Source organism: Pomacea canaliculata, linkage group LG14, assembly GCF_003073045.1.
Source record: "Pomacea canaliculata isolate SZHN2017 linkage group LG14, ASM307304v1, whole genome shotgun sequence".
In the NCBI taxonomy this organism is placed as follows: Eukaryota; Metazoa; Mollusca; class Gastropoda; order Architaenioglossa; family Ampullariidae; genus Pomacea; species Pomacea canaliculata.
This window is the reverse complement of record NC_037603.1, coordinates 9,934,679-9,948,168: the sequence shown is the minus strand read 5'-3', so window position 1 is coordinate 9,948,168 and position 13,490 is coordinate 9,934,679. Positions and strand designations below refer to the sequence as shown.

At 42.7% G+C, this 13,490-nt stretch overlaps 3 protein-coding genes across 7 annotated transcripts; 1 reads left to right on the top strand and 2 right to left on the bottom strand.

Moving 5' to 3' along the window:
- The first annotated feature begins 687 nt into the window (after positions 1-687).
- LOC112555273 lies at positions 688-12,163 on the top strand. 2 transcript variants are annotated; one of them, XM_025223603.1, is made up of 6 exons: positions 688-837; positions 9,057-9,476; positions 9,999-10,056; positions 10,597-10,713; positions 11,255-11,448; positions 11,681-12,163. In XM_025223603.1, exons 2-6 carry the CDS (start codon positions 9,096-9,098, stop codon positions 11,921-11,923), a joined length of 993 nt encoding a protein of 330 aa, XP_025079388.1. In that variant the 5' UTR covers positions 688-837; positions 9,057-9,095; the 3' UTR covers positions 11,924-12,163. The 2 variants fall into 2 exon arrangements, with proteins under 2 accessions (XP_025079388.1, XP_025079387.1); XM_025223602.1 differs by having other exon boundaries at positions 709-852.
- On the bottom strand, positions 1,460-2,940 carry LOC112555274 (alpha-(1,3)-fucosyltransferase C-like; the record flags this gene model as incomplete). The annotated part of the gene is made up of 2 exons (XM_025223604.1): positions 1,460-1,934; positions 2,108-2,940. A coding segment is annotated over one exon (744 nt), but the record flags the coding sequence as incomplete, so codon positions are not given.
- Positions 4,142-8,098, bottom strand: LOC112555272 (alpha-(1,3)-fucosyltransferase C-like). 4 transcript variants are annotated; one of them, XM_025223596.1, is made up of 5 exons: positions 7,750-8,098; positions 6,948-7,146; positions 6,517-6,665; positions 5,446-6,010; positions 4,142-5,071 (listed from the first exon to the last, which is right to left on the bottom strand). In XM_025223596.1, coding segments are annotated over exons 3-5 (1,254 nt in total). In that variant the 5' UTR covers positions 6,519-6,665; positions 6,948-7,146; positions 7,750-8,098; the 3' UTR covers positions 4,142-4,384. The 4 variants fall into 4 exon arrangements, with proteins under 4 accessions (XP_025079381.1, XP_025079384.1, XP_025079385.1 ...); XM_025223599.1 differs by having other exon boundaries at positions 6,948-7,046; XM_025223600.1 differs by having other exon boundaries at positions 6,948-7,046; positions 7,736-7,754.
- Positions 12,164-13,490: the final 1,327 nt, after the last annotated feature.

The window sequence follows — 13,490 nt, the reverse complement described above, 5'->3', positions numbered from 1 at the left end:
TTATAACTATGGAGATGGACTTTGGAAGCAATAAAGGCACCCACCTAGAGGTCTAGGACCCATGGTCTGTGGACAATCTCCGACTAAAGCTACTGTCCAGGAAGGTTGACGCCGAGGAGACTAGATGAAGGCAGGAGGCGTGATGGTAGCCACGTGGTCAAGTAAGTGCTTGTTGCTATAGTAACGAGTCAAGGTTCAGATCTCGTCTCGAGACACAGTTGACGCAGCACCAACTGGAAGTGAGGACTTTTTTCCTCACTCTTAACGCATATATCCCTTGAAAATCACCTCCGGGTGGAAGTGCTTTCTCGTCAGGGTTTAACCAGCCATTTAAAAACACGAGGAACAAGGAATATTGAAGAGTGGACAATGAGATGAAGGCAAATTTATTATTTTCATTAAATAATTTATCTGGCAAGCCAGTTCAAGAACATACGAATTCTCTGTTCTATCGAAATTGGTCAATTCCTGTTTTTCAAAAAAAAAAAAAAAAAAATGTTGTTAGCAAGTATTCATCACGCCCGCACACACACACAAAAACACTAAATGATTCATGGTGCAGGCACGAACTAATATATATATACACAGCATATATACGTCCGTGGTGCAAGTAAAGGAAATCTGTCATCTCGAAACCACGCGGTACTTGTCGCCATGGCAACAAGAGAGGTGGATGAGGTCACGAACTAAAAATACACCGGAAACCGAAAGTCGGTGGGTCTCGTGTGTGACTTCAAATCGGGAATTTCCGATTTCCCCGAACACATTTTCCTGTATTTCTGAGAAAGAAAGCAAAGGACAAAATGCTGTAATGGTTCGTCGATCTACAGGTAAACGGTGCGTATCACCTGTGTAAGTACATTGTCTTTCTTGGTTTCTCTTGCTTACGGTAATATGTGATTTAATATGGTGTTTTATATGTTCCACGGATGGCAGTCCGTTGTCAAACCTCCGTTTACTTCAACTTCCCGGTCTCTCACACTTCTCAACAGAGAATGTGCAATATTTTGTTTATTTATTTAAATGATCCACGCGTCAGGCGTTAGAACCAGCTTTTGAATGTCTTTTGCCAGTGATGATTTAACAAGTCAATATGTTGTCCAGTTAGAGAAGCACCTTCACAAGCCTATTTAGTTGATCTAGCTAAGCGTCTGTCTCTCTGTATTATATATATACCGGGTGTGAATGATGCTTCATTATGTAGTAATATTCACATCTCGGGTGGGACTGCGCGACCATCTCCATCTGTTATCGTTTGTGTGAAAACCCAAAGCCTGTTCCCTGTCCCTAGTGTCATTTGTCTGTCGCACGTGTCTGGACCCAATCAATGCGTGAAGATGTAAACTTCCTTTAAACCTATAAACCATGTTTATACGTTAATATTATGTAACCCTAGAAAACTTTGTATTGCCAGATTTCTGAGATTCTTTAATTGAGCAATAGCATCAGAACCTGTATGTTTATTGGATTCATCATGAAACTCTTTTTATTTCTGTCGTGAACCATTATTTGAGCTATCAAACACATAAATAAAAGCAATATTATGATCTCGATCCAAATACGAGGATCGACTGAAAGCCGATGCAGTACTTTATACACAGAGGGAAGAATTGTTCACAACTTCTCTATTTTCGTATAAATTGTCTATCTGGTAGAGAGAAAAATAGAAGAAAAATTTAGGTCGGTGTGAAACAAGGTAATATCTTGAAGCATATTCAAGGTCCTCGAAAAAATAGAATGAGAATTAATATCACCGACAAACCACAATCTTATTGTTGTGTAGAGTTTCAGAAAAATCTTTTAAAAAAAAACTTAGGAAATTATAACGAAACACGTAAGTCAAGGATTATTTGTTCAAGGTAAGAAAAGTTAAACCGCTTCAGTCCTGCGAGAAGCTGCTAAAATTACAGATTATCCGTCTGATAGGTTTGCATTTCTAAGAAACATATTTTCGCTATTAGCCAGAAAAGCAGATCGTCTGCTTGGTAATGTTTGTTAGGTTTCGTAGTTCGAGGATTCTTCTCTCTTAACATCATCGCAATTGCTTTTCTTAGAATAAAAAAAAGCGAAATTAGTTTTATGGTAGCGGTCGAGTTGGATAATGGTTGTCACATGCGTTTACCAGGTGTGTGAATACAAAGTACCGCACACAACACGTGTGTCTGTACCTACAAAGTTGTTATCGCCACAGAGAGGCTATAACTTCTTGGGTGGCCAACATCTCCCCTCGTGGTACCACTCAAAGAGGTCTGGATAGGTCTTGGCATTGTCCTGCAGCCTGTGTAGCTTGTCACACAGCTGGCACCACGAGTAGGTGTAACTGTCATGGTAGATGGCGGTAGTAAAGTGAGCGATCCGCCACAGCATATCAATGTAGGTCCCTTCATCGTTCATGAGCTCTTTCAGGTACTTGCCGAGGTCCTCGGGGCTTCTATAATCGTCGGCGTTGATGAATGTTCCTTCTGGAATATGTTGAGAGTAGTCTAGCCCACCCCGCACAACAGGAACCACATGGACACCCTGGAAAAATGCTCGAGAAAACTTCTCAGTCACGTAATCCTGGCAATAAGAGTTCTCGAAGGAAAGATAGAAGAAGTACTTGGTGGTGAGCATGTCGTCACATTCTTTGGACATTCGAGCGCATTGCATGGTCCCACATCGACCATACACATGCACTGTCAGAATTTTCTGTAGTCTGTTGACGTAGGCTAGTCGTTGAGTTTGGTCCAACTGGCAGTTAGTAACAAACCAAGCTACAGGCGTGTCCTTCCTTTGTACAACTTCGCGGATGACGTTAAGACATGGCAACTGCTTGGAACGTTCCAGAAAGAAATAGGGGACCCAGATATCGGCGTCCTGAGTGTAGGTCCATGTCCAGTTGAAAGCCTGAAAAATGATGATTTGCAGAAGGAAATCCAACGTGTAGAGCTTTACCTGTATTTACGAAGTTTTCAGAATATTTCATATCTTTCTTTGTGGAGAGGGGAGGTTAGTAAAGACACAGTATTTAACTGAGATAACATTGCCTGTACTTGTTACAATGACTGTGGGGGATCGTGGTTTCACCTCTGAGGACGTATACATGCACAGTTATTCTTTCTTTTCGTTTCTCTCTGTCTCTGTGTGTGTGTGTTAGGCAAAAAAAAAGAGAACAAGAAAAATAACACATAATGGTCCAGACTGTTTAGTCATTGCTGCTCAATTGAGACATAGCAACGAGGCTTACCGAGTTCCATGACGTGTTTTGATAATCGGACCCAGCAATCGGTGGCGGTTCTATCATGTGGAACACATACACCTGGTTTCAGAGCAAAATATGTGACTAAGCGAAGTAGAAGACAATACTCGCTTCATATTCCAAGGGAAGTAAACTGGCCATAGTCACGATGAATCGTTATTTCTAGAGTTTTTTCCCTTTGAACAATGCCCACATCATTTTCCCCATGTAAAATGAGTGAAGTAATGAGTGTAGTTTGAAAAGAAATAGAAAAAAGTTCGTGCGCCATCCTTTTGCCCATTTCTTATTAATAGTTTAAAATGTAAAACATTTTCTTTGAAATTCATACTTCAAAACTCTTTCACTCAAACTTTGTAACCAGGTTTAGTTAAGCCATGCATTGCATGATCCGATGAAAAAAAAGGGAACAAAATTCAATAAATTTAGGTAATTACCTCTAGATCTTACTTTTAAATCCCGAGATACTGATAAATTTTTTTTATAACATATGAACTATAAAAGAATAAACAACCGTACTAAACGAAGAATAACATCAAAAAGAGAAAACACAAAAAGGAACCAATAGCAAGAACAAGAGCAGAGAGTAACTGCAAAATGCAGTGTGTGAAAAAGGTCCAAGGAGTGAAGTTTACGAAGATGTGCGTTTTCAATGCACGTTTAGAGGAGAGGTACACAGAGGAAAACACAGAGGTCAAAATCGACACGTCATACGATTTGTAATTAAGATGTATCTATGCATTATCCACACGTTTCTACGCTTGCGCGTTTACGGACCTTGCATCGAGTTTGACACAACCATAATTAACAAAATTGTGCGCTTAATTAGACCTTTGAAATTACTCTTTTTATACTCTCTCTCAACCTCTCTCTCACTCAAGTAATTCATGGTATAAGCAAGCAACAGAAATGTACAACCGTCTAATCTTGCACTTGACATTCACAATCATATTGTTTACTTTGTTTTATTCCACATTTGTCGACAATAGGTGCATCACATGTTTACTGTGATCGGGACGTCACTTGACAATGAAAAGGTCGAGTGTTCCAGCTGCCTGTTGACTCAGAGCAGCCGTCTGAACGAAAAAAAGAAAAAAGTTCTTCCAAAATGGCAAGATCATCCGTGTATGCCACCAACTGTACCAAGCTCTAGAATTCCCTTGGCGGTCGGCATGTCCCATCGTGGTACCATCCAAAGACGTCTGGATACGTCTTGGCATTGTCCTGCAGCCTGTGTAGCTTGTCACACAGCTGGCACCACGAGTAGTAGTATGGGTTTTTGTAAGAGTCCAAGTCGACAAAGTGAGCGATTCGCCACAACATGTCAATGTAGGCGTCTTCGTCGTTCATCAGCTTTTTCAGATACATCCCCAGTTCTTCTGGGCTGCTAAAGTCATCGGCGTTGATAAAAATTCCTTGAGGAAAGTGGTGAGAGTAGTTCAGCCCACCTCGCGCAACAGGAACCACGTACACATCCTTCAAGAAGGCTCGAGAAAACTTCTCTGTCACGTAATCCTGGCAAAAAGAGTTCTCGAAGGAAAGATAGAAAAAGTACTTGGTAAGCATGGTGTCGCATTCTGTGGCCCAGGTTGTGCAGTGCAGAGTCCCACAGTCTCCATATACGTCCACAGGGAGAACTTCCTTCAGTCTCTCAACGTAACGCAGTCGTTGGGCTTGTTCGTAGCAGTTAGAAACAAACCATGCCGCAGGCTTTTCCTTCTTTCGAACTAAATCTTTGAGGAAACTAATACTTGGCAACTGCTTGGAATGTTCCAGATAAAAGTATGTCGTTCTTATATCTGCGTCATGCCTGTAGCCCCATGTCCAGTTAAAAGCCTGCAACAAATATTTTTACAAAGATCTTAGCTGTACAATGATTTAGAGCTCTTTAGAAATGAAAGCCGAGAAATCAGCGAGGCATACAGAAAATTATGTACCATACTCTTCAGAATCAAAATACCTCTATGTCGACCTGGGGGAAAGCGACGACGGTCCTCCAGGGCTTCGTTAAAGGAGGCCGAAGCCGTGGGAAGTGGAAGGAAGAATAGTGACTGACGTGAAGAAGTGGACCTGCTGTCTACTGGGTGGACCTTCTTACGGGTGCGCAAAGGCTCTGCTTAGTGTGAGTTCACCTGTGCTAGGCTCGTACCAGTTACGGTAGGAAAATAAATGAAAGCGATTTTAATACACTATGAAACAAAGAGACTCACTGAGTTCCATGGTGATGTTTTTTGCTCTCCAAACCCAAGTTTCGTCGGCGGTTCTAACATGAAGAAGACGTACACCTGGTCAGGAAAAGCTCGAGGTGGCACTGGTATCTCTAATGGAGCGCCGTGAAACACCACAGCGTCGCCAGCTGCACTATCCGCACTATAGTTTGTGGACAAGTTGCATGTGCTGACTGGACAGTGGCCAAACACCTCAGCATACGACCTTTTCCTAATCCAGTAAGGCATGTTGTACCATACAATCAACTTATTGTTAACAGCAGAGGCTCTACTGTCAGTCCTTACGTCAGAGGAGGATATACTAAGGGGCTTCCCTTGATTATCAAGCGCCAGGTCATGATTTGCAACATCAAGTATAAATATCGAGCGGAAGTGACGTAAGTAATGCGAGGTTGAAAAACTGTGGCTGTGTTGTGGCGCGATTATCATGGGCATTGAACCAAATGTCAGGATGATTAGAGTCACCATGTACAACACAGTCAGGAGTACCAGAAGAACCAAACACATCTTTAGTCTCTGAGTTCTGGTGAACTGCCGAAGGTTCGCCCTGTAAGCACAATTTTTTTAGACAAAATATGTTAATGTTCATTCAGAGATATTTGATCACACACATGAATAGCTAATTATTTTGTTATGGATACAGTTGTGGTTCTCATCACTCCTGGTATCAGCAGGTCATCGCATTTATGGTTTCTGATGGTTATCCAGCTGTCGTGTCGTCTCTTTTCTATTCTTTTATCTCAAGTCCTCCTGTATGGTAAACTGCATGTGAAACGGAACTAGGTACCTGTGTATGTATCTACCAGAGTTGATGAGCTGTCATGATTGGTTTTTAGCAACAACAAGTAAGTAAACACAGTATAATCAGTAACGGAAATATTTCCCCCTGGACTTTTACCATAACAAAAATCAAAGTTAACTGAGATGTGGTAGTGATATTTGGTGATACCTGGATATCTACTGATATTTTTTAACTTTCACAAAGGGATGTCGCTCCGTAGCTATGTAGTTATACTCCACACAATACAATCAAACACTATTTTCTATACATACATCGTTGTTGTTAGGTACACAATTTTGTTCAAACCCGTCGCAGGCCGTGCTTGTGATGAAATGTTGTCCGTAAAGATGTTTCCAAGGAATGTAAACTTTAAACTATCTTTGAAGGAGATAAGCCATACGAAATCCCGCAGTTGTTGTTACTGTAAAGAGAACAATATCGTTAAAACCGATTGGTCTAAACACTAACGAGACTTCGTAAACTGCAGGATGTACTTTTAAAGAAACATTTAACCTTACATACTATAGAACCACGCTTCAAAAACGTTTATTTTGGACATGTTCTGTTTATTAAAAATTATTAATTTAGTAGAATTATCTCTAACTACTATGCACATACTCCCTTTGTTGATTATCATTATCCAACAAAAAGTCTTAATAGCAGAGTGAATACATAGTGATTGCTAGAGGGTCAAGATATTTACTCTGTAAATAAATTTCTCTCTCCATTCACCAATACACTGATCATCCAGTGTGGGTGTCTGTCCTCATCTTCTTCTCCAGGTCTTGAGCTAAAAGGCTTCCTGCAAATGCTTCACAATTTGTTCACTGTTGTTACCAGACCACTGTGCAACAATGTGAACAAACTGGATTCAGACCAGTTTCTTGCCCACGGATCAAATCCTGTAGGACAAGCGAAAATCTACATGATGACGTAGACAATGTCTGCAGTTGTAGATCAAACAGTCGATCTTGAAACAAGGAAAGGAGTTGGAGAGATGCAGTGAAACCAGAATAATTGTTGTGTACAACAAAGACAGTCATGATTAAAATAATTACTCTCTTCAAAGATATTCCAACGAGAAGTTAATGTGGTTTCCGTATGTACGTTAAAACTGATAAAGTAATGGCTGACACTGGCAACGCCCTGAAGAATTGTTGAAGAAGAAAACTCTACATGATTCCTAATGACGCTTACAAAAACAAAGCAGAAAGTAAAACCCAGGCAATGATGAACATACAGGACAAACTGCATATCAAGTGCAGAAATAACCAAATATGTAAAGAAATAGTTGTGGAGCCATAGAGCTGTCATCCCAGTTAGGTGCAGCCTCGTTCTCGTTCTTAAGAAAAGGAGCAGCAGAGGGACAACAGCGACAGCAACTTCACGGCTAACATACTACACCCCCAAATCTTTAATGCACATCGATACTAATCAGTACTAATCATATTAAAATGTATCGAATTCCACACCGTTCATTGGAACACGTACAAACCACAACAAACCTGACAAGTTGCTGGCGCAGATCTCTCCATCTTTCTCTCTCTCTTGCTGCACATCCACCGATCTTTCGAGAACTTTCTGTTTCCTTTGTCCGTCATTGTACCCATCTGTCGTCATTCAAGTTTTACGTCATGAGTAAAATGGCGTCGGAGCGTTCTGCAAGCAAAGCCTGCCCTGCGTATCGCAACGCGTGCGCCCGCGGGCGCCTACGACGGGCGGGCCGGACCGCAGCGAAATTTGAGTGAGCGCACGCGGGCGCACGCGTACTTGCTTGAGAGGTACTACGCCACGGGCGCAAAGATGGCCGCCATGGTTGTAAAGTTTAAGCGTGTAGATGATATTCACGGTGGATCTTCTAATAAATAAGTATTTTGCGATAGATAAATATATACGACGACAAAGAAGTGCATTAAAAGTTCAGATTTCATCGTCATGTCTTTCTAGAGATGGTAGATGAATTTGCCTTCGATCTTGAAACTCCGAATCGGGACGACAACAACAGAAAGTCTGCTCGTCGTTTGTTTTTACGTGATATGCTTGACTACCGCATTGCTCTTTCCACATAATCTTTAATTCTTATGGACTTTTTTTCCTCTTTTAGTTCCCAAATGAATGCCACTAGAAGTATATTGTTTGGCGCTGCAATATATTGCTTCTATTAATTAGTCGTCGTTGTCAAATATGTCCATCAACAAAATTATATTCTCGACTTCGCTGTCAGCCGCCATTTTAACAGGCGCCCACGGTGGGCGAAGGGTATCACAGGCTCTCTAGGGCGTGAGTGAGCGCCCGCGGGTATCCGTGGTGAGCGCCCGCGTTACGGTACGCAGGGCTGTACTCACGACACAATACATCGTCATCGCTTGTGTACCAACAGTTACTTTGTCTGGCGAATGCACGACTTCAACGTTTGACCTGCGCCTAGCGACAGTAGAAGTGAAGACCATGAGTGTATGAGTCTGTTACGTGTATATGAATATATTGTGATATATCGAGCTTCCTTCAATTGCCATAAATAGTCATTTTATCTTATCTTCCACATCTCGCTTAGGCTATGAGTAGAATTTTTTTTTTTTAATGCTAGCATGTGTGTGAGGGTGTCTTAAATTGTACTCCTTGCTACAAGCATCATATGTACGTGGCAGTGACAAATGTCTACACCAGTGGTTCTCAAATTTTTTCGGACCGCGGACCATTTTACCAAGATGATGGGGAAAGATTGTCTTGGAGACTTTGGTCAGTGTAAACATTTTGCTTATACCAGTTAATGACATGACATGACATCAATGAATATGTTGGAATGTTCCAGGATTTTGTCCTGACTGTTAAAGAGCCAGTCGTCAACACAATGCAGACGTCCACATCTGGTCATGTCTCGTGGCCTACCAATGGAGTGGTCCATCGGTCCACGTTCCACAAAGACTTTCGACCTTCCCACGTGATCATCAGTGCTTGCAAACAGTCGTCTGCGAGAGTCATGGTCGTTGTTCTTGTAGTCTTCACGTTCCTGGCCCTCAACGTGCTCAGCGTGGTCCTTCCCTCCATGTTAACCTCCAGGTGCCGGGGGTCGCACGTGTCTGGACTGGAACAGGGGGAGGTGGTGGCGCCACTGTGTATGCCATGTGAGGACAGGATGACCTCAGGGGTTGTGACGTTCGATGATGCTGATAACGGGGGAAAGGTGTGCTGCCCGACAAGCTACTTCGCTCTGGTCGACATGATTGATGAGGTCAGTGTGAGTGTGTGAGACCATGTGGTAGTAGGTGTGGATAGGGTCAGCACACACACATTGTGACGACACACATTGACACGTGTGGATAAAATGGTCGTTTGTTTGTGTGGTCGTGTAAGTGTGTATGGATAAGAGCGTGCATATGGCATCACATGATATGTGGATGAGACAAGACAAGAATAAGACAAGATGAATTCACTCAGACTAGTGACAGTGCACAGGGGACGAGCTTCTGTGAGGGTCATACACTATGGTATATATGTATATGCATCCAAACCACCACCACCAACCCCCCCCCCCCCCCACACACACACATACTTTCCATAACAAATTTAAATTTGTTGTAGAAGACTTTATTAGCTAACGGCATGGATTTGTTGCCATTATCATTTCCGTTAATGAAAAGCACTCATTAGAAAACCCTAAATGTGTTATTCATGCGCGCGTGTGGTGTGCGTGTGTGTGTGTGTGTGTGTGTGTGTGTGTGTGTGTGTGTGTGTGTGTGTTGTAACTCTTTAGCTCTACAGTGACGTACTGAGGGAGAAACTTTCAGAAAAACGAGACGAGTCAGACAATGGTAAGTGCCAGCATTATTATGTATTTTGCCACACCTAGGTTGTCACGTGACAACGCACCACTAGAAGAATTCGTATATCACCCAAAAGACCACAGTTCCCAGACTATATGTGCACACACAAAAAAAAAACAAAACAAAAAAAAAACCCCCCAAAAAAAAAACCAAAAACAAAAACAAAAAGCAAAAGAAAACAAAAACAAAATAGAAAGTACAAAAATCAGTATAAAGTAAGTGTCCACCTTCTGAGCAAATTGATATAGAAACACAAAGTTGATACAGCTTGTTGGACACCTACGGCGGTTGTTGTGAACGGTTTACTGAAAGACGCCCTGTGATGAAAGCAAAACACGATCTGTCAAGCTCAGTGCTTTGTCATCTAACTTTGATACAGTAGTTTTTTAGTCAGCTCCATTACTTGGATGCCAGAGGTTAATAACTTTATTCTACCCAGGGCATTGCTCTCGGCTGTCAGAAGTTCAAAAGCATATTCAGAAGGCGCATTGCTCAGTCTGTAAAGTTCCCTAATGATTTTCTGTATAGAGTGGACCTTCTCTGAGACGACGGAGGAATCAGGGGACGTCAGCGGGCTCATGTTTACAACCAACTCCAGGAAGCCACTGGGGCATGTCACTGGACTTCAAGCAGTGAGCAGCACAGGTAAACAACTTCAACTTGTAACGGCCAGGATTAATCATCGACTTACCTGTTGGGTGAGCTGGGATGATTTTTCGGCTCAAGGCCCTGCAAGCTTCGATCCGGTTACCTTTCACTTCTTACAGAAGGACTAACCGTCAGTTACGGCGGTCTTCTGGCTCTCTGAGACCTCTTAACCTTCTGGCCACTAGGTTCTGCGGCTGTTTACCTTTCTGGTATTTCTTTCGCTGACCACCATTAAGGTCATAACCTTATTCTGTGACTATGACATTCGTCTGTGTGTGAGTGTGTGTGAGAGAGAGAAAGAGAGAACTTTGTGAGGCAGAGAGAAAGAGAGAGTGTGTGAGAAATAAAGTTTGTGGGGAGAGGAAGTGGTCGGCAGACTGTAGTCAAGAAGAGAACATTCCACCAGTAACAGTGACATTCTGGTGTGACTGTAGTGATGTGACCATCAGAAACAGGTGACAAGTTTCTTTCTATGACTAGCAGACTGTAAAACAGTTTTAGTGACCAGATTGTGACAGCTTTCTTTCTCTGTATCCAGGCGACAGAAAGGCGGGCGATGCCTTAGTGCTAGCAGTCAGCAACTCCCCCAGCAGTGAACCATACAGGACTGTCACTGTGGGCGACATCAAAAGACTCACCTGGGGCCTGGAGGCTTCTGTCAACGGAACCTACAGGGTCCACTCGTCGGTGAACTTCTTCTTCCAGCACAACAGATCTCTAACGGACAGCCAGGTGAGAAATGCTCTTTGGATGGTTGGTTAGTTGGTTGGTTCGCTTGTTGGTTTGCTAGCTTATAGATTAGGCGTCAGGCCATAGGGTGGACCATCACACCCTCGAGTGTCGTCAGGGTCACAGTTCATGCTCAGCATATTCCCGGTAATCTGTCTGCTTGTTAGCGTGCCTGGTCAGTTTTATTCCTTCTACCTACTTGTGTGTAACAGCTTTCGTTCCGTCATTCCCGCAGGCAGTGACGGCCATGCCAGTCATCCACCAACTGAGCCGTTATGACGTCATGAATAAGCAGGAGACAACTCTGGCTAAAAGGAATCAAACTGTCAGCAGCAGACACTGCGATGGACTCTCCTCCTTCTTGATGACGTCAGCAAGGCTGAACGCTGGTGACGTCATCTTTGTACAGGTGTCCCACCCGCAGGCGTTAGTAAGTCTGGATCGCTGGCATACACAAGACTTGCTCCTGCTTCACTAGCCTGCCAACACCTGGCGCCACCTGGAGGACTCAACTTGTGTACAGTAGTTGTCTCCCTTGTCAAACGCCTGCCAGGTGTTTCCACAGGAAATAGAAAAACACAAACGCCACCTGGAAAATACTACAGTTTGAGTGTCTTGTCTGGTGCTGAAAACATTTCTTGACTGACCGTTAAGTTATTAACTTTGTTTATTAATGTTTTTGTTCCTGAAAACATACCTAATAAATAAATTAACCAGCCTCCACTTTATGTTTTTATTTCAGTAAAGGACGATCTACATCAGTTGTTGCTTCCCCTCCAACCCAGTGCCCTGGACTTTTACATTTATTTGCGTTTTAAGTTTACGGGTGGGTAGTTGTTGGGAAGTGGGGTTAAGGGGAAAGTTTGCGCTCAGGTAGAGTCCAAGCACTCGAAGCCCCCCATGCCGACTACAATTTGTACAAGTTGTATACAAAGCGGTGTTTTCTAAAATGCTAGAAGAACAATATTGCAAAAAAAGTTCTCTGCAAATTGTTTTCGGAAACTAGTCTTCCAGTCCCTTCATAGAATCAACACAACGGGCATTATTTAATTTGTTTCAATATTTCGGTCTGCTGGACTTTTGGTGGCCGCTTAAAACAGTTCTCACGACTAGAGCAAGTTGTAAAATCCAAACACGGGGAAACAGTTTACCAAAATATCAACGAAACACGCAGTAGTATATCAGGCGAGGGAAAACAATGCTGTTTCAATAAAATCGTGTTTGCCAACATGTACCCTGTAAACAAGTACATTATTAACCAACAGGCGTACAAGGGAAGTAACTTTGAAACAACTGAACGTAAATGACTTATCTCCCTTCCATCATTCGCTTCACTCGAAACATTTGTATTTACTTCTATAATTAGTCTGCGCGCGTCTGTGTACGTTAATGGAAGAGAGAAAGGAGGAGAGTCGAAGCTGTAATTACCTGTGAGGTTAGAAACGGCGAAATGCGGACCTCATCAAGGAGCTAGTGAGATAAAGAAGCGGAAGGAGGTGGCCATCACTCACCTGGCTGGGTGTGCTGCAGGTAAACACCTGTTTGAGCTTGCTACAAGAAAACACTCTCCTGGCCATATGCAGTGATACAGTTGCCGGCTTGTGGGACCCACTGAACCTGTTTGTGTGTCCAGGTCGGGCTGACTTCGTACACAGGCATGAGATCACCCTTGACACCGCCACACCTGCCAGGTGAGCACGGAATACACTAAATGAACCAAATAACTTCATACAGGTTTATTTGTCACCTGTCAGTGATAAACAATATTTGGAAAAATCTATTCTGCTCTACTTTTTTATTAGCGGTACCACAACTTGTAAGTACGAATTCCAAGTAAAAAACATCTTTAGTGCGAAATTCAGAAAACTAGAAACATGAAAATGTTTGTGTCAGTATTGTGTCTGTTATGCTACAGTGAAGGAAGGAATGTGTGAGTGTCGATTGTGTGCGGGGTAGAGTAACGCTTAGTGAAGGAAGGAATGAATGTATGAGTGTGTCGATCGTGTGCGGGGTGGGGTGGGGTGTCTAGCGAGCCCTAATCTCCC